At 38.3% G+C, this 19,400-nt stretch overlaps 1 protein-coding gene across 2 annotated transcripts in view; it reads right to left on the bottom strand.

Annotated features, from left to right (window-relative positions):
• Positions 1-19,400, bottom strand: part of PCCA (propionyl-CoA carboxylase subunit alpha) — a 436,739-nt gene that overhangs the window by 355,941 nt on the left and 61,398 nt on the right. For both annotated transcript variants that reach the window (XM_001092670.5, XM_015121385.3), the window contains exon 6: positions 18,446-18,499. In XM_001092670.5, coding sequence (XP_001092670.3) covers positions 18,446-18,499 — 54 coding nt within the window. The remainder of the gene's footprint in view (positions 1-18,445; positions 18,500-19,400) is intronic.

The raw sequence follows: 19,400 nt of genomic DNA, 5'->3' as shown, positions 1-19,400 counted from the left end.
CTAAGAGAGCAAATAGGATCTAAAGTTTTGAAAAAAAAAAAAAATCAACAATGTACTAATCTATTGGTTTATTCACTAATTCAGTCAACAAACTCTAGACCCAGAGATCTAAAACTTACCAGGGACTTGACAAGACTGAACAAAGCTTAGAAGCTTGTCAAGAAAAAAATAAATCATAATAACCAAGTACTTAGATATCAAAATTACAAAATATCTGACTTACATAAGCAATGACTCATTTCTAGGGCAGAGAATATTAGAACACTATAGTCTATTCATCAAAATCTAATCTGCAACTTACAGTGGAAAAATGAAGTGTGAACAGACATCTAATATTTATTAACTTATTATTTTTATAATTAAAATACATTTTAAAACTTTACTGAGAATTTCAAATACGGTAAATGAATAAAGATATAATTAATATGTTACTGTGTGACAATAGTTTTTCCAAAGAATACTTATAAAGAAGAGTAATACTCATAATACAAGCATATCTGAATATGATTTTATCTCTCTGGTTACCTAAATGCATGCTAAATTCTCTCTTTTTCTTTTTTTTCTTTTTTTTTTTTTTGAGACAGGGTCTTGCTTTGTTGCCCAGGCTGGAGTGCAACAGTGCAATCTTGGCTCACTGCAACCTCCACCTCCCAGGTTTAAGCAATTCTCCTGCCTCAGCCTCCTAAGTAGCTAGGACTACAGGCATGCGCCACCAAGACCAGCTAATTTTTGTATTTTTAGCAGAGATGGGGTTTCGCCATGTTGGCCAGGCTGGTCTTGAACTCCTGACCTCAAGTGATCTGCCCGATTCGGCCTCCCAAAGTGCTAGGATTACATACGTGAGCCACCCCAGTCGGCCAGCATACTAGATTCTTAAAGCCCATAAAAGAGTACCACAACAAATATTATACAATAAAACATTTAAAACCTAGCTATTTTCTCTATGTGGTTTCTGGCTACATTTAAGTTTTCCATATAATGGTGCACAGTGAAACTCAAGCTTTTTAGAACCCTCAGGGCTTTGTAAAAACAACTTCAATCAAAAGAACCTGAGTTCTAGTCCCAGCTTGCTGATCACCTACTGGCATGTGATTAGCCAAGGCATTTTATTTCTCTAAATATTATTATTTCTACATCTATAAATTAGAAATAATGACACCATAAGGCACATATACAGGTTTTTTAAAGCACATGTGAAGCTACTTTTCATATAGTACTGGACAATCCTCCAAACAAGGGAATCATTATGTATTAATCCATTTTCATACTGCTAAGAAGAAATACCCGCCACTGGGTAATTTATAAGGAAAAAGGTTTAATTGATTTACAGTTCCACATGGCTGGGGAGGCCTCACAATCATGGTGGAAAGTAAACGAGGAGCAAAGGCATGTTTTACATGGCAGTAGGCAAGAGAGTGTGTGCAGGGGAGCCGCCCTTTATAAAACCATCAGATCTCATGAGATTGATTCACTATCACAAGAACAACATAGGAAAAACCTGCTCCCATGATTCAGTTACCTCCCACCAGGTCCCTCCCACAATACGTGGGGATTAGAGGAGCTACAATTCAAGATGAGATTTGGGTGGGGACACAGTCAAACCATATCACATTTAAGTTTACTAGAAACCTGAAGTCCTCATCCTTCTCCAATCAGACACCCACTCACACCCACCAGCCTATGCAGCAGGAGTTCAGAAGCTTGACTCTCTTTTGCTTTGCAGAAATGTACACTTATCCAGGTAATTTCCTGAGAGGATAAAAACATTTGTCTACCTCTCTCTAGGATATGTATTTCTCCATTACCAAGTTGCTTTCTGGCACCTTACAACTATTTTATCTTCTATCTCTTATTATTTACTTGATATCGATCAATGTCTGCAGCTCATCATCCCTGGCTGCTGTTCTGAATCTCTAACAAATGCTGTTATTCCTGTCCCCTACATCCTAGTAACTAAAATCATCCTGGCCAGAGCATGTAAAAAGCAAGTCCTCCAACAAGTGAAGACTTGGTTGCTGACATGGCTGCCCGTACCAACTCAACCAGAACCAGCACGCTGTAGACACCACTACAGATCACCACTGCTGCTTCCACTATTCTTTCTTCCTCCCTGTGCTTTGCACCTTATCTCTCCTGCTTCTTTTTCCCACTGCTAGCTTTTGGGAGGAAAGCAGCACTTTTACAGACAGCTCTTTATATAGTCCCTTTGGGATCCTGAAATATTCTGCAAGCTAGATACCAAGAGGCTGAAGAAATAAATAACAGTCGTATGGGGAAAAAAATAAGGATAGGTGGAATAAAAAGCTGGACACATTTTAAAGTTTTGTGTCATGCCACAACAAGCTGTATAATCTCTTCTTCAGAGGTAGCATAGTCCATTAGACAAGCATGGTAATGACAGGGTTCAAGTCCTTGCCCTGGCACTAACAGCTGTGTGATCCTGAGCAACTTCTGCTTCTTTGCCTGAAAAGCGGAAATAATAGTACCCACCTATAAGGCTGTTAGGAAGAGCAAATGAGTTAGTACATGCAGAGGGGTGGGAATAGTGCCTGGCACACAGTAAGTGTTCAAAAAAAGTTATTAATTTGCTAAAAGTTTAAATCTCACGCATTCCTAACATGGCCACAATCAACCTCATTTGCTTGTACTCTTATTTTATCTAAACTCATTATTTCCTGATTGTCTTTCTCTACTAGTCCTTTTAAAACTTCTATTGCTTTTAAATAGTATGATCAAGGATAATGACGGCAGGAATGATAATAAAACTACAGAGTCTTTACATATGGGCCCAGATTAAAGCTACAAAGCATAACAATTACAGAAACAAATTTATCATTAACAAATATGTCTAAAAGACAAAGCCCTATTAACATTAAAAGTCATTTTTAAAAATCAATTTATGATTTTTCATGTAAAAGGAATTTAATAGGAAATAACAGATCCAAAAAAAAATTCAGTTAAAAAAAAAAAAAACTAAATAAAAATACATTTCAAATTAAGTTTGGTGTGAATGCCAAAGACATTAAACTTCCCTCAAAAGTTTGTCTCATGTGTAGAAATGTATATAAACAATTCCATTAAAAGGTAATTTTTTTTTTTTTTCTGAGACAGCGTTTTGCTCTGTCACCCAGGCTGGAGTGTAGTAGTGTAATCTCAGCTCACTGCAGCCTCCATCTCCTGGGCTCAAGCAATCCTCCCACCTCAGCTTCCCAAGTAGCTGGGACCAGAGGTACATGCCAACACACCCAGCTAATTTTTAAATTATTTGTAGAGATGGGGTTTTCCTATGTGCCCAGGCTGGTCTTGAACTCTTGGGCTCGAGTGATCCTCTGGCTTCAGTCTCCCGAAGTGCTAGGATTACAGGCGTGAGCCACTGTGTCCAGCCGTAAAGAATTATTAATGCCTAGTAAGTAAAGTGGTAAGCAACAGGAATTCAGAAACGAATGAGTAAAAGTCCTTGACTTGACATGGAAGTAATTATCCTAAGGCTAAAAAAGAATGTGGAAGTGGAGCAGGGCTGAGTAGTCAGAGGAAGCGTGCTCATTCTGTCTAGAATCTCAGCTTAAAGGCCACACTCTCAGCGAAGACTGTCATCACCCTATCTCAAGAGGCCACCCAGTCACCTTCCAGGACAATGCCTATCAAATTTTCTGGGCTCAGAATCTCTACATTTAATTTTAAATATTGACAATCTCAAGGAGCTTTGGCTTACACATATTGTATATATCGTTATTTACCATGTTAAAATTAAGAAACTTTAAAAAATATATTTCCAAAGAAAAGTTCATTTTATGTTAACAATTAAAAGTAACATTTTTATGACAAATTCATTAGAGCGGAAATGTTTTACATTTTCCCAAATCTCTTTAACATGTGGCTTAAGACAGCTGGATTCTCAAATCTGGTTCCTGCATTCAATCTATTGTGATAACATATATCATATAACTCTACTGTTACATGGAAAACTCTACTGCACAATCCTCAGAGAACGAGAACAGGAAAGATTATTACGGAAAATTGTTTACTTCAGAGTGTCTGAAAGGGTCTCAAGAGTCCCCAGGTACCCCAGAACATACTGGGAACGCGTGCTCTACTGTATCACCCACTCTTATTTTATGACGACTGTACATTATGCTGGTAAAATATACTGTTATTTGTATATAGATTATGTAAATATGTGACCGATTTTATATCCAATATATTTTCTATCACTTGTCACATTCTAATCAGTAAGAGCATACATTAATATAAATGCTGTTATCAAAATATTTCCTTATAAATCAAATATTGTGGCTAAGAAATGCAACACGTTATTTTTGTCTGCACTCAACAATCAACTAGCACATAAAGGACTGAATAGAAAGCTAGGAACATGTACATGCGCACACACGTGCAGGTGCAGAAGAGGAACCATAGGCAGGCCGGGAAGTGGAAACATACAGAAAAGAAAACTCTCTGCTTGGTACATTAGCATATCACATATTATGAGTCAAAATGGTAACTCAGGAACCTTGTAATATCCTTAAATAAGGACCAGTCCAGAAACAAAGTCCCAGTGATCATTTCATTATTTCTGCTTCTTTGCCTGTTTTAGAAAGCACGCATTTAAAAGTTTAATTTTAGAACAAACTTGGGGGCAACAAGACTAATTAACTATTAACGGAGATAACTAGTGTTACTCCATTTAATCCAACAAAATCCTCAAGCAATGTATTTCCTTCACTAGAATAAAAATAAAAATCTTTCCAACTGAATCCTAAGCTTAGGGGTCACATACAAATAAATCAATGAAGATAAATTTTAAGACATCACAAAGTTACTATAAGTTAAAAATAGCATTACACGATGAAGGCACAAGGATGTTTCTCAAAGCGTCCCTTCTACATTTAATTCCAGAATTCTAAATTTTAATTCAGCAACTTCTCTGATCTAGCAAAGAGTTAATAAGCACCTACAGAAAGCCTCAGTAAGACAAAAGAATCAAAAAGTATGAGTTCAGGCTGGCTGTGGTGGCTCACGCCTATAGTCCCAGCACTTCGGGAAGGCTGAGGTGGGAGGATCACCTGAGGTCAGAAGTTCGAGACCCGCCTCACCAACATGGTGAAACTCCATCTCTACTAAAAATACTAACATTAGCCGGGCATGGTGGCAGGCGTCTGTAATCCCAGCTACTCAGGAGGCTGAGGCAGGAGAATCGCTTGAACCCGGGAGGTGGAGGTTGCAGTGAGCCAAGATCATGCCACTGTACTCTAGCCTGGGCAACAGAGCAAGACTCCATCTCAAAAAATAATAATAAAATAAAAAATAAAAAGCATCAGTTCAGCCTTCTACTTGCATACAAAAAGACTAATCCTTACATAAATCAAGGGATTTTTCTTTTTTTTTGAAACAGTCTCACTCTGTCGCCCAGGCTGGAGTGTAGTAGTGGCACAATCTCAGCTCCCTGAAACCTCCACCTCCTGGGTTCAAGTGATTCTCCTACCTCAACCTCCTGAGTAGCTGAGATTATAGGCACCCGCCACCATACCTGGCTAATTTTTGTCTTATTAGTAGAGTCAGGGTTTCACCATGATGGCCAGGCTGGTCTCGAACTCCTGACCTCAGGTGATCCACCCGCCTCGGCCTCCCAAAGTGCTGGGATTATAGGCGTGAGCCACTGCGCCTGGTCAAATTAAGGGCAATTTTTAAAACATTTACTTTATGGTTGAAACATGCCTTTTTTTGCCATGTAATCCATACAGGGTTTTGTTTCTAAATTATTTCTGAAAGCTTAACACAAGAATCAGAAGCTATATTATATTTTAAGATTGAATAGAATGTCAACCTGTAAAACACTGGTCTTTCAACCTGGTGGTTTTGGTCAAAATTAAAATAACAAAACAAAATAAAAATCCCAACAACAATAAAAAAACCCTCAGTTTACAATGGCTTAAAATAATTGTAAAAAGGCTTATTTCACACCATGAAAAGAAGCCTTTTCTTGAAAGGTCCTCTCACTTGCCAGGAATCAAACTGGACCCCAAGCCTCCCCTAAACTGGTCATTGGTAAGGAAGAGAATGAATCCTAGTCAGGATTTCACTAGTCAGGATTTACCACTGAGACTCACAGAGAAGCGACGGTCACCTAAGATGATGCTAACAACTGGGCAGAAAGGGTGGACGGCAGCATCAACAGCATCTGCAGGGTTGTCACATTTCAAAAGGGGGTTCAAGAGTCACCTAGGTAGAACTTGAATATTTTTCCCCAATAGTAGCATAAGAAACAGCTAATAATTCTCTTTGGTTCTTTTAGCCTCGGCTGGAGTGATTGAAATCTGACCCATGCATACATGGAATACTCCAGAATTGATTCCATGAGCTATACAAAAAAGGCCAAAAAAGGAAACTGCCCCCATGCAATTTCCTCCTTCCAAGGGTAGTCAGCTTCCTACTTCTTTCTAATTGCGGCTGCTCTCTGGTACCCATAGGTATTATGTAGCTTTTTCTATTTTGTCCAGAATTTATAATTGGGATGTGTGGAGAGGTTGGTTTGATATATAAATATTCTTGGTTACAGCCTAATTTTTCTTAGACCCAGTAAAACTCTATCTGACATCTTGTATACTGTTAATGACTGGAGCAATCTTAAACCTCATCCTTCTATGGGAATGAGCCTATCTTACAACGGATATGTGTGGAACTGGAGAATGAACACTAGTATCTTCTCTCAGGTTGCGATTCAACTGCTGAATAAGGCTGGCATATGTGTTCAACTGGATTGTTAAAGTAAGGAAGTTCTGAGACGGAAAAGAGGAGTCAGTGGTGAGGGAGAAGGATGTCACACCAAGATAGCCTCAGCAGGATCAGTAATACATGGAAGTAAATGAAAGGTGATTGGACAAAGTATTTTTAAGAGTTCATTATCTAGCCAGGTGTGGTGGCGGGCGCCTATAATCCCAGCTACTCGGGAAGCTGAGACAGGAGAATGGCATGAACCCGGGAGGCAGAGCTTGCAGTGAGCCAAGATCACGCCACTGCACTCCAGCCTGGGCAACAGAGCGAGACTCCATCTCAAAAAAAAAAAAAAAAAAAGAGTTCGTTATCTACAGCTGTGTTTTATTAGTGCTGGCTAGGTATAGTACATTTAATGGGCTAAGCTATTAATAAACGGACAGCCTGGGTCTTATACTCTATAATGTTTTTTCCCCTCGGAAAAAAAGAAAGTCCCAAGGTGGAAAAAAAATCTTTGCTCATTTGGGTATTTATCTTACCATCTGTACCTGTTGTCTTTTGTCTTGAGTATGTGTCATATATTACGAATGATACCCTACAGTTAGAGACCTAAATTCCGTTACGTTTCTCTCAAGAGCATTTGTTTTGCTTGAACCCGGGAGGTGGAGGTTGCAGTGAGCCAAGATTGTGCCACTGGGCCACAGAGCGAAAATTGTAGCCTGGGCTACAGAGCAAAAAACTATCTCAAAAAAAAAGAGTATTTGTTTTTGTTTTTTGTTTGCTTTGGGAGGCAGTTAATTCATCCAGACTCTCCTAACTGATCTACACATTCAGCGCAATCACAGTCAAAATCCCAAGAGGCTTTTGAAGAAATTAACAGCTAATTCTAAAATCTATATGTATGTGAAGTGTATATAAAAGTATGAAATTTGCATGTAACATGAAATCGCTAAAGCAATGTTGAAAGGGAGCAACAAAGTTGGAGAAATTAACACTCCTGATATCCAAACTTAGAAAGCTAATCAAGACAACAATATCAAGACAGTGTGGTAATGAGATAAAGGCAAACTAGCTCAATAGAACACAACAGACAGTCCAGAAAAAATACTCACACATGTATGTCCCATTACTTTTTCTATAAGGGTGCCAAGGCAATTCAAAGAGGAAAGGATAACCTCTTCAAGAGATTGTATAGCAAACTGAATAGCCACATGCAGAAAAGATTAATTTAGATCTTACTTCACACCACATATAAAAATTAACTCAAAATGGATCAGAGATCTAAAACTATAAAACATTAAAAATACAAAACAAAAAACAAGAAAGTCTCAGTGACCTTGAGTTTGGCAAGAAATTACATATTTCTATTTTTTAAAATAATTTTTTACTTTGAGACAGGTTCTTGTGTTGTCGTCCAGGCTGGACTGCAGTAACACTCCACAGCTCACTGCAGCCTGAAACTCCCAGGCTCAAGTGATCCTCCCACCTCAGCCTCCCAAGCAGCCAGGACTACAGCTGCATGCCACCAAGCCCATCTAATTTTTGTTACTTTTTGTAGAGATGGGGTTTCACCATGTTGCCCAGGCTGGTCTGGAACTCCTGGATTCGGGAGATCCACCTACCCCAGTCTCCCAAAGTGCTGGAATTACAGGTGTGAGCCACCACGCCTGGCCCATATTATTAAGACTCAAAAGATTCTTTTTTTTTTTTTTTTTTTTTTTTTTGAGAAGGAGTCTCGCTCTGTCGCCCAGGCTGGAGTGCAGTGGCCAGATCTCAGCTCGCTGCAAGCTCCACCTCCCGGGTTTACACCATTCTCCTGCCTCAGCCTCCCGAGTAGCTGGGACTACAGACGCCCGCCACCTCGCCCGGCTAGTTTTTTGTATTTTTTAGTAGAGACGGGGTTTCACGGTGTTAGCAAGGATGGTCTCGATCTCCTGACCTTGTGATCCGCCCGTCTCAGCCTCCCAAAGTGCTGGGATTACAGGCTTGAGCCACCGCGCCCGGCAAGACTCAAAAGATTCAAACTATAAAAGAAAAAAATCAATAACCTGGACTTCAACAAGACTAAAAGCTTTTGTTCTTCAAAAGATAATGCTGAGTAAATGAAAACAGAACCACATCGTGGGAGAAAATATTTGTAATGATATGTATCAGACAAAAGACTTTTACCTAGAATAAAAAACCCTAACATTTCTAAATAAGACAAGTAACTCAATTTAAAAATGGACAAAAGACTTCACAAACACATTGACAAAAGATATAAAGCAAATGAGCTCAACATTATTAATCATCAGACAAATGCAAATCAAAACCACAATAAGACATCAATACATAGTATAACAGTTAAATTTAAAGGGTGGTAAGAATATGCAGCAACTAGTACACTCATACACTGTTGGCAGAAATGTAAAATTGTACCAACGAGTTTGCAGATTCTAAGATAAAACATACAAATGATCTAGCCATTACACTCCTAGGCATTTACCCCAAAAAAATGAAAGCATATGCCCACATAACTACTTGTCCATAGCACCTACAGTTGTAGTTAAAAACTGGAAACAACTCACATGTCCACCAACAGATGAATGGCTACTAAAAATATAGTGGTAAACCCATACAATGGAATATAAAGGAATGAACTCAGCAATAAAAAGGAATGCAGATTAGGTGCAGTGGCTCACACGTGTAATCCCAGCACTTCGGGAGGCTGAGGTGGGCGGCTCACTTGAGGCCAGGAGCCTGAAACCAGCCTGGCCAACATGACAAAACCCCATCTCTACTAAAAATACAAAAATTAGCTGGGCATGGTGGTGCATACCTGTAATCCCAGCTACTTGGGAAGCTGAGGCACGAGAATCACTTGAGCCCAGGAGTCGGAGGTTGTGCCACCGCACTCCAGCCTGGGCAACAGAGGGGAAACTCTGTCTCCAAAACAAAACAAAAAAAAAACAGGGAATGAAGTACTGATACAATTACACGGATCAATTTCAAAATAATTTTGCTTAGTGAAAAAAAAAATCCAAAAACAGCATAACTTGTGTTATTCCACCTATATAAAATTCCAGTAAATGCAAACTAATCTACGATAAGAAAACACATCAGTAGTTGCCTAAGCGGGAGGAGGAAGGCTAGGAAGTGGCCGAAAGAGTCAGCAAAGGAGCACCAGGAAGTCTCTGGAGTTGCAGAATACATTCTTTATTCTGATTGTGATTATTATTTCATGAGTGTACACATATAAGTGTACAATTAATTTCTTATGTATGTGCACTTTATTGAACAGCAATTATATTTCAATAAGGCTTTCTTGGAAAAGCTGTAAGCGAATAATGAACTCTGCTTTTTGTTAATCGTACTTATTTACTTATTTATTTTTTTGAGACAGGGTGTTGCTCTGTCACCCAGGCTGGATTCATAGCTCGCTGCAGCCTCAAACTTCTGGCCTCAAGTGATCCTCCTTTCTCGGCCTCCCAAAGATACCACACCCAGTCTGAACTCTGCTTTAAAAATTGCATGCTGAAGTGTATAGGAGTAAATTGCACTATTATCTACAACTTAAGTTGACATGCAAAATGAAAATGAGGTCGACTGATAGATGAGTAGAGGAAAACACAAATGAATACATATGTTAAAAACAAATAAGAAAATGTTAACTATAGAATCTACTGGCATTCATGGTACAATTCTTCAAACTTTTCTGTATTTCTTTTTTTTTTTTTTTTTTTTTTTTTGAGACGGAGTCTCACGCTGTTGCCCAGGCTGGAGTGCAGTGGCGCGATCTCGGCTCACTGCAAGCTCCGCCTCCTGGGTTCACGCCATTCTCCTGCCTCAGCCTCCTGAGTAGCTAGGACTACAGGCGCCCGCCACCGCGCCCGGCTAATTTTTTGTATTTTTAGTAGAGACGGGGTTTCACTGTGGTCTCGATCTCCTGACCTTGTGATCCGCCCGCCTCGGCCTCCCAAAGTGCTGGGATTACAGGCTTGAGCCACCGCGCCCGGCCTTCAAACTTTTCTGTATTTCTTAAATTCTTCGTTAAATAAAATGTTACGGGAAAAAATATTAATAAATGTCCATGGCCCATAGTCCCAATACTCCCACAAGTCTTTGCAATAGGTCTCTGGCAGTAACATTAGACTAACAAGCATAAACATATTGGTTAGGATGATACTGTCAAATTAAATCTCTTAAACTTACGTAAAGCTACATTACAAATATCCAATGAGTCAACTATCCAGAGCTTGCAGTAAGGAAAGGCATGATTTGGTACTTATTATAAACAGTAAAACAGTGGGAAAGAGAAATGGTGCAGCCACTACGGAAAACAGTATGGCAGATCCTCAGAAAGTTAAATATAGAATCACCATAGAACCCAGCAATTTCTCTTCTAGTTATATACTAAAAAGAAGCAAAAGCAGGGACCCAAACAGATACTTGTACATCAATGTTCATAGCAGCATTATTCACAACAGCCAAAAGGTACAAACAGTCCAGATGTCCATCAACAGGTGATGAAGAAACAAAATGTGGTATATCCACACAGTAGACTACTATTCAGTCTTAAAGAGGAAGAAATTGGGTGAACCTTGAAAATACTATGCTAAGTGAAATAAGCGAGACACGAAACAACAGATCTTACATGATTCCACTTATGTGAGGTACCTAGAATAGGTAAACTCATAAAAACAGAAAGTAAAAGGAAGGTTACCAAGGGCTAGGAGTAGGTGGGAAATAAGGAATTAGTGTTTAATATGTACAGTTTCAGTCTGGGGCGATTATACAGTTCCGAAGCTGATGATTGTAAAACATTGTGAATAAAATTAAAGCCACTGAGCCACACTCTTAAAATTGGTGAAAGGGTAAATTTTATGTTATGTCTGCTTTACCACAATAAAAATACATACGTAATTTTAAAACACAACATTTTTTAAATGGACCAAAACAAAATGAGTCTTAATTTCAAATGAATGATATTTCAATCTATGAAAGCTGATTATATGAATTGGGTCATTCTTGTAAATCCAACTACATAAGAGTCAAGGAGTCAGGGGAAAAAAGTACTCAGGGCACATAGCACAGGCTCCAAGAACTGAACTGTCCAGAGGCCCAGTTGCTAAAACAGCCTGCTGTAACCCTAGGACCAGCTTTACCTAGTAACTGCTGAAACAACCTGCTATCACTCTAAGACTAGTTTTACCTACTGCTCTCACTCTCCTAACCAAGCCTGCCAGCTCCCAAAGCTTTTCAACTACCAATTAACTTTCTTTCAAAATAATCAGTAACAGGTTTTTTTCTATCTAATAAAACCTTCAACCTCCTCTTTGTTCCTTGGACATGCTGAAGACCCCATGTGTATGTCCCAAATTCCAATTCTGTGATTCTCAAATAAAATATTTAACCTAGAGATTTGTCTCTATATTTCCAATTTGACAGATCATTTTAAAGAAATGTCCTAACTCACCTCAACATGCTTATAACAAAATCATAACATTTTCCCATAGAATCTATAATACATGCAGATGAAATACATGACAACTATAACATAGAGGATATTGATGGGAAGAGAAGGATGGGCTATATGATTGCAAAATTTCTACATTTTACTTGAAATGGTATCATATTAGCTCTAATTAGATTAAGAAAAGTTAGGATAGGTACTACAATCCTAGAAAAACCACTGAAAAATAGATAGATCCAATAGATAAATTTTAATTGAATTTCAAAAATTATTAAAATAATCCAAGGCAGAAAAGGAAAACAGAAGGAAAAAAAGGGGAGACAGAGAGAAAACAAATAAAATGTCAGACATAAATCCAACCGCCTTGATCATTTATTAAATGTTAATGGATTTTAATGACATTGCATAGTAGTGATGGTTACATAACTCTGTGACTATACTAAAAATCACTCAATTGTATGCTTTTAAAGGGTGAGCATGATGACACATGAATTAAATCTCAATAAAGCTGCTATTTAAGAAAATACATGAAGGCAAACTAAAGAAGAAACAAGAGTCTAAACACTACAATTTAAAAATAGAGACCATGAGAATTATTTCAAAAGCATGACACAACTACATCCTAGCTACAAGAAACACACAGTACTTTCAACATAAAATCACAGATGGAGAAATACATATCACGCAAATAGTAAGAATAAAACACAATCTTCAGAGTCCAACATTAAACAACCTGTCCTAGATCACACAGCTACTAAGTGGTAGAGAAAGAATTTACCTGTCATTCTGACTCCAGAATGAGCTAATAGACGCATAGGGCAGTAAGGAGAGAGCATAATAAGAAAGCTAGAAAATAACATTTCAACCTGTCTTAACCTCAAGCAAAGGGAAAAAAAATCCCAGCCTCATCAAATCCCAGATTTTTCTATTGAAACCACTCCCCAAAATCCACAAGCCCTAAAAGTATCTGACCTATCTACATCCTTAAAAGACTCCCTAACTGGAAAGGGAGAGTCTTCCTTTTCAGGCATTCACTTTAGAGCATTTAGTATTCCACATCACATTCATAATCTTCAACAAATATTCCAAAAGCTGAACTTAAGCCAACACATAGGAAAAGAAAGGTTCTCAAACATTTCAAAAGATACTCTGGCATGAGGGTTTTATGAAGTTGCATTCATTAGTTCTTATCAATTCTTTTGAACATCACATATGTACAAGTCACAATTAGAAAAATATTATAAAATTACAGTGAAAAGGAAAAAGGAGTCAACAGAACTTTCTCCTCCAAATCCAGGGAGACTTCATTAGTTCCACCAAAGAATATCAACGAGTGGCAAAAGGCATCAATATCTCTATGCTGCAGCTCTGGCCCTCAGTTACCTGAGCAAAGCTCCCTCAGTTACCTGAGCAAAGCTCCCTCAGTCTCCTACTCAGTAAGTCAGCAAATCCAAGTGAAGATTTGCCTTCACTGGCACCCAAGTTACAAGATGAGAAAAACAAAAGAAACAACTCTGCTTTTTAGATGTCTATGATGATACACCAATGGGGAAGAGGGGAAGGGAGCAGAAAGAGAGAAGCCTCCACCAACAGCAAGAACAGGTGCCAGCTAAAGCTATCGATTAAAAACAAATACCACTAACAGCCCGGCCCAGTTCCAATGCATCTGAGAGTCAGTCTGGAACATAAACTAAACATGGGATCCATACTCTCATTTACCAGCTATGTGACACTGGGTAAGGCATTTATTTAACCTTTCAGAGATTGTTCTCTCTTCCATAAAACCAAGAATAAAAATAAGAATACACCATAGGTTGTCATAATGACTAAATAACTTATCTGCAGGTAGGTATTCCATACTTATTTTTGCATTTTACTTTCAAATAATTTTAAAATTTTGCTATTATGAAACACCTTACCATGAACATTTTCTCAAGTATATCTTTGTAAGTGAGATTCTTAAGAGTGGAACTGCTAAATTAAAGAATATAATGGGCCGGGCGCAGTGGCTCAAGCCTGTAATCCCAGCACTTTGGGAGGCCGAGACGGGCGGATCACGAGGTCAGGAGATCAAGACCATCCTGGCTAACACAGTGAAACCCCGTCTCTACTAAAAATACAAAAAACTAGCCGGGCGAGGTGGCGGGCGCCTGTAGTCCCAGCTACTCGGGAGGCTGAGGCAGGAGAATGGCGTAAACCCAGGAGGCGGAGCTTGCAGTGAGCTGAGATCTGGCCACTGCACTCCAGCCTGGGCGACAGAGCGAGACTCCGCCTCAAAAAAAAAAAAAAAAAAAAAAAAAAAAAAAGAATATAATGATGTTTTAAATTTTGACAAATACTAGCAAATTTCTGGGGGCCAGGGGAGGTCTGAAACAATTTACACTTCCAGGAACCAAACTATGTGACCCTTGCCCACACTGGATGCCACAGCTATTTAAAAGGTTTTTGGTTAACCCAATGGCTATTTTAAAAATCACCTCTCATTTTACAGTAGTTACATTTCTTATCTTGCTAAAAACTCAAGAAGGAAAGAAGATAAAAGAGCACAATTACCAAACCTCACACGCTCAGCACAGTTCCCTCCTATGCTTTCAACGCTGAGCATCCTGATGGAACTCACTATCCAACTACATATACATGTATCTTTCAAGTACACAGATAGGACCCAAACACAAAACACAAATTCTAACATATGTTTCTCCTGAAGCTAATTACTATAACTTATAATGCTATGTTACCTGAAATGACAAGATCCGATAATATGATTAAAACAACATAGAAAAACCAGAAAGAAAACGAGGAATACTAGGAAATATCTTCAAGCCAACATCCCACTTTTCCAGAGCAGGTAGTTTCACACTTCAAAGCTCTTTGTAAACTCTGTTAAGAATGTCTTTGCCTCATCCTAACAATCCTCATAGTCTCCCATGGATGGTCCTTTAATGTTCGTGATAAAAGAAGCCTGCAGGGAAAATGCGGAATAGAAAACAATTTGGAAATAAAATCTGTTGGCTCAGCACATTAAAATTACGGAAAATCGCTATTTTTATGAGGATTATGTGTATCTTTGTTTTTTCTATGAACTATTTAAGCAATAACAAAGACATGATTTTTTTTTTCTTTTTCAGGCAGAGTCTCGCTCTGTTGCCCAGGCAGGAGTGCAGTGGTGTGATCTTGACTCACTGCAACCTCTGCCTCCCAGGCTCAAACGATTCCCCTGTCTCAGCCACCCAAGTAGCTGGGATTACAGGCTCGTGCCACCACACCTGGCCAATTTTTGTATTTTTAGTAGAGATGGGGTTTCGTCATGTTGACCAGGCTGGTCTCAAACTCCTGACCTCAAGTGACCTGCCCACCTCAGCCTCCCAAAGTGCAGGGATTAGAGGTGTGAGCCACCGTGCCCAGCCCACATGATCTTTTTCCAGTCATGGGCAGCAGGGACTGTATAAAATCCAATCTCACTTTGTGAAAACTTGGCATAAAAAATTATTAGTCTTATAAAGTTTGGTGTGTTTTTATATTGGGGGAATTTGGCTTATTGTACACTTTCTAAAGCAAATACATAGCAGTTACTCAGAAAAAAAAAATCAAAAAATCATTTTAGTCCTGGATATTAAGTAAAAACAATGTATCAGATAAAGCACAGATCATTTTTCTAAAAACAAAAACATTCCAATCAAACTGAAACAAGAAGTCCAAGGAAAGAAATTACTTCTCAACAGAAGGATCTACTTCTCAATAGAACCCTTTCCCCACAGAGGCTGCATGTGAACTGTGCCTTCAAGGGCAGGCAGCAGTTAGACATGCTGCAGTTAGACACGCAGCACTTAGACACGGGGGTGGGAGGCCACATACGCCCACCCAGAGAGAGTGAGGAAAGCACTCAGGGCAGAGCCAGCCACGCATGGGAGCAGCGCACAGTCAGGCTGGGTGGAGGCACAGCACTGAAAAAAGGGAAACGGGGAAATAGGTTTGGAAAGAAAATTAGTGCGAAAGAAAGGAGGCGGCTGTATATTCTACATGTTTTTCTCTAATGTAGAACCCCAGATGGAAATCATCCTTCTTACTTTCATTTACAAAGATACTGATCTTATCTCACAATATTTTCTTCCCCAAAGTGATTTGTTTTCTGAAGTGTATTTGTGTATCAACTTATTTTCCATAACATGACTATGAGCACCCAGTGTGTAGGAACCAGATTAGATTCATTTTTATTAATATATCCTTCTCAAAGGCCTAGAACAGATTCTAAAGAAGCATTTTTTGGCCAGGCACGGTGGCTCACACCTGTAATCCCAGCACTTTGCGAGGCCGAGGCAGGCGGATCACGAGGTCAGGAGTTCGAGACCAGCCTGACCAAAATGGTGAAACCCCGTCTCTACTAAAAATACAAAAATTAGCCAGGCATGGTGGTGGCGGGCGCCTGTAATCCCAGCTACTCAGGAGGTTGAGGCAGGATAGCTTGAACCCAGGAGACAGAGGTTGCAGTGAGCCGAGATCACACCACTGCACTCCAGCCTGGGTGACACAGCGAGGCTATGTCTCAAAAAAAAAAAAAAAAAAAACACCTTTTAATAACTGAAAAATGCATAAACTGTATACAATAAATATTATATATAATATATAAAATAAATAAATGTATTAACTGTATAGGAATAAATGCCTAATACTGGTACCACATCACTTATCTGGGATTTGGATATTCATCTATAGCAGGAGTTCCCAAACTTTTTCTATAAAGGACCATAGAAAAAGTACTTTAGGCTTGATAGGCCAAATGGTCTCTGTCACAACTACTCAATTCTGCTGTCACAGGACAAAAGCAGCATAGACAATGCATAAATGAAAGAGCATGGCTGTGTTTCAATAAAATTTTATTTACAAAAACAGGCAGCAGGCTGCATTTGTAATGTGGACCGTAGTGCGCTGACCTCTCATCTATACAGACTTAAATGTAATACATTACATTATATATATGCACACATACACATTTAAATACAAGTATTATATTCAAATAGTTTTTATAATAACAGAATCTTGGTCAAAATTCCACGGAAGATAAAAAATAAAAAGGGATATAAACAAAAAACTGTAGATATGCCGCATAAAATCTGGGAAACTGGAACCTCTGGATGCGTCCATGTAATTTGCCCTCTCCAGATATCTCTTTAGGCCTTAGTTTTGGACCCACAAAGCAAGGTGGTTAAAATAGACAATTCTGTGATCTTAAGAGCCGTTCCAAGTTAAAGTTATAGATTTTAAGTGGAAATTCCATCTAGAAAATAACAACATTCACAAATAATTTCAAATCTGTGGAAGAACAGAATACGAGTACAGTTATGCACCACAGAACATTTCAATGAGGCACCACATGTATGACAGTGGTTCCACAGATTCTAACACTGTATTTTTAACTGTATCTTCTCTATGTTTACATGTTTAGATACACAAATATTTACCACTGTATTACAACTGCCTGTACAGCAACATGTATAGGTTTGCAGCCTAGGAGCAGCAGGCTATAACCCACTTAGCCTAAGTGTGTAGGAGACTCTACCATGTAGATTTGTGTAAGTAGACTCTGTGATGTTCGCACAAGGACAAACTCGCCTAATGATGCATTTCTCAGATGTATTCACGTTGTTAAGCAACACATGACTGTATGCCACAGAAACAAGTATAACATATTAGAATAAATTAAGACAGTACCTGGCATAATTGATCTAATAATAAACATATGTACAAACGCTAATCAAAATCATATCCCAGTACCTAAAAAATAAGGTTTCAGTACCATCTTGAATGAATATACCTGGAAAAATCAATTTAATAACAAACATAGGTTAATTCACCTATCTGGAAGGGGACATTTAGATCATTAAAAACAACTTTACCCAAAATAGAGGCATTGGTAAGATTTGATATTAAATGCCACAAAATAATTAAAGCACTACAATAACTCACTAAACTCCCTAACATATTTACAGTTAAAAATCTGAAGTTTTTAACTTTAATTCAAATACCATGCAGTATATAATAAACCAGGTATCATTCATTAGGTGTAATGGTGATTTTCTAAACTTTTCTATTTTTATAATTACTCTTCAAATCAAGAGTTGAGTTTCAGAATAAAAACACTTCACTTTTCACAAACAGTTTTTCAAAGAATTCTTGGGTTAATTAAAATTCTATAATCCATCACTACCCACATTTACAAAAGCCATGCTACCACACTGCTTTCTGATATAGAAATGAAGAGTTTCTGGTTCATTACCAACTCACCAAACATCTGGCAAATTCTTTGTTTTCTGAAAGGAATCCATAACCTGGATGTACCTTAGAAATGAAAGCAAAAAGCACTTTCAATTTTATCATATTGCAAAAGCTTTATAAGCAAAATGTACAGTGCATTTATGTATTAATATTTATTGTTCGAGAGCCCTTGAATAGGTATACTTCTCTTATACACTGATCAGTTCTAATTCACATTTCTAGGATCAGAATCAAATTCCAAGAAACTGCCTCCTATATTTACTTTCTCCACACTCCCTATGTCCTAATTGATTTTCCACACAGTATCTTTGTCCTAACCATAATGGGGAGTATACACCCACATATATCTTAATACCCACTAGCATTTGTCTACATATTTCAACAAAACTCTCTCTCCTTTTCCTGAGGCTAACTTTGTCCACAATTCTGGAGAATTTCACAATGGCTGGTGTGTCAAAGATTTATGTAAAAGGAACCTTGGCAAGATGGATGAAAAACTCTAAATTCTCCTTTCTTTACAGTACTCATGAACTGGTAATTTCCAAAACCCAGACTACTAGGACAGCTAATACATTTTATTCCTGATGGCATTAATAATACTCAGCCACTACCAACAAGATCTTTCTATCAAACTGAACTAAAATGGAGGTGTGGTTTTACTTTTATTTTATGCTCTGAATTTTTTTCCTTCTAATGTCTACTCTTCTTTCCTTCCTCACCCCAAACTTTGCCATTCGCAACTACTTTATACTATCCTCACCCACAAGCCACATTGCTGCAATCTACCAGCTTGATCTAATCAAGTAATTTTTGGCTCTCCCACACTGGCCAAACATAAATTTAGCCGCTTCAGTATCAGCCACTGTTGAATATACTTCTAGTAAAATAATTCTGCTAAAAACAAATTCAAATTTCTGAAGGAACCATTATCATGATCCAGAAATAGTTATATATTAGCGACTTT

Source organism: Macaca mulatta, chromosome 17 (assembly GCF_049350105.2).
Source record: "Macaca mulatta isolate MMU2019108-1 chromosome 17, T2T-MMU8v2.0, whole genome shotgun sequence".
NCBI classification, from domain to species: Eukaryota; Metazoa; Chordata; class Mammalia; order Primates; family Cercopithecidae; genus Macaca; species Macaca mulatta.
This window is presented reverse-complemented; position numbering and strand designations above follow the sequence as displayed.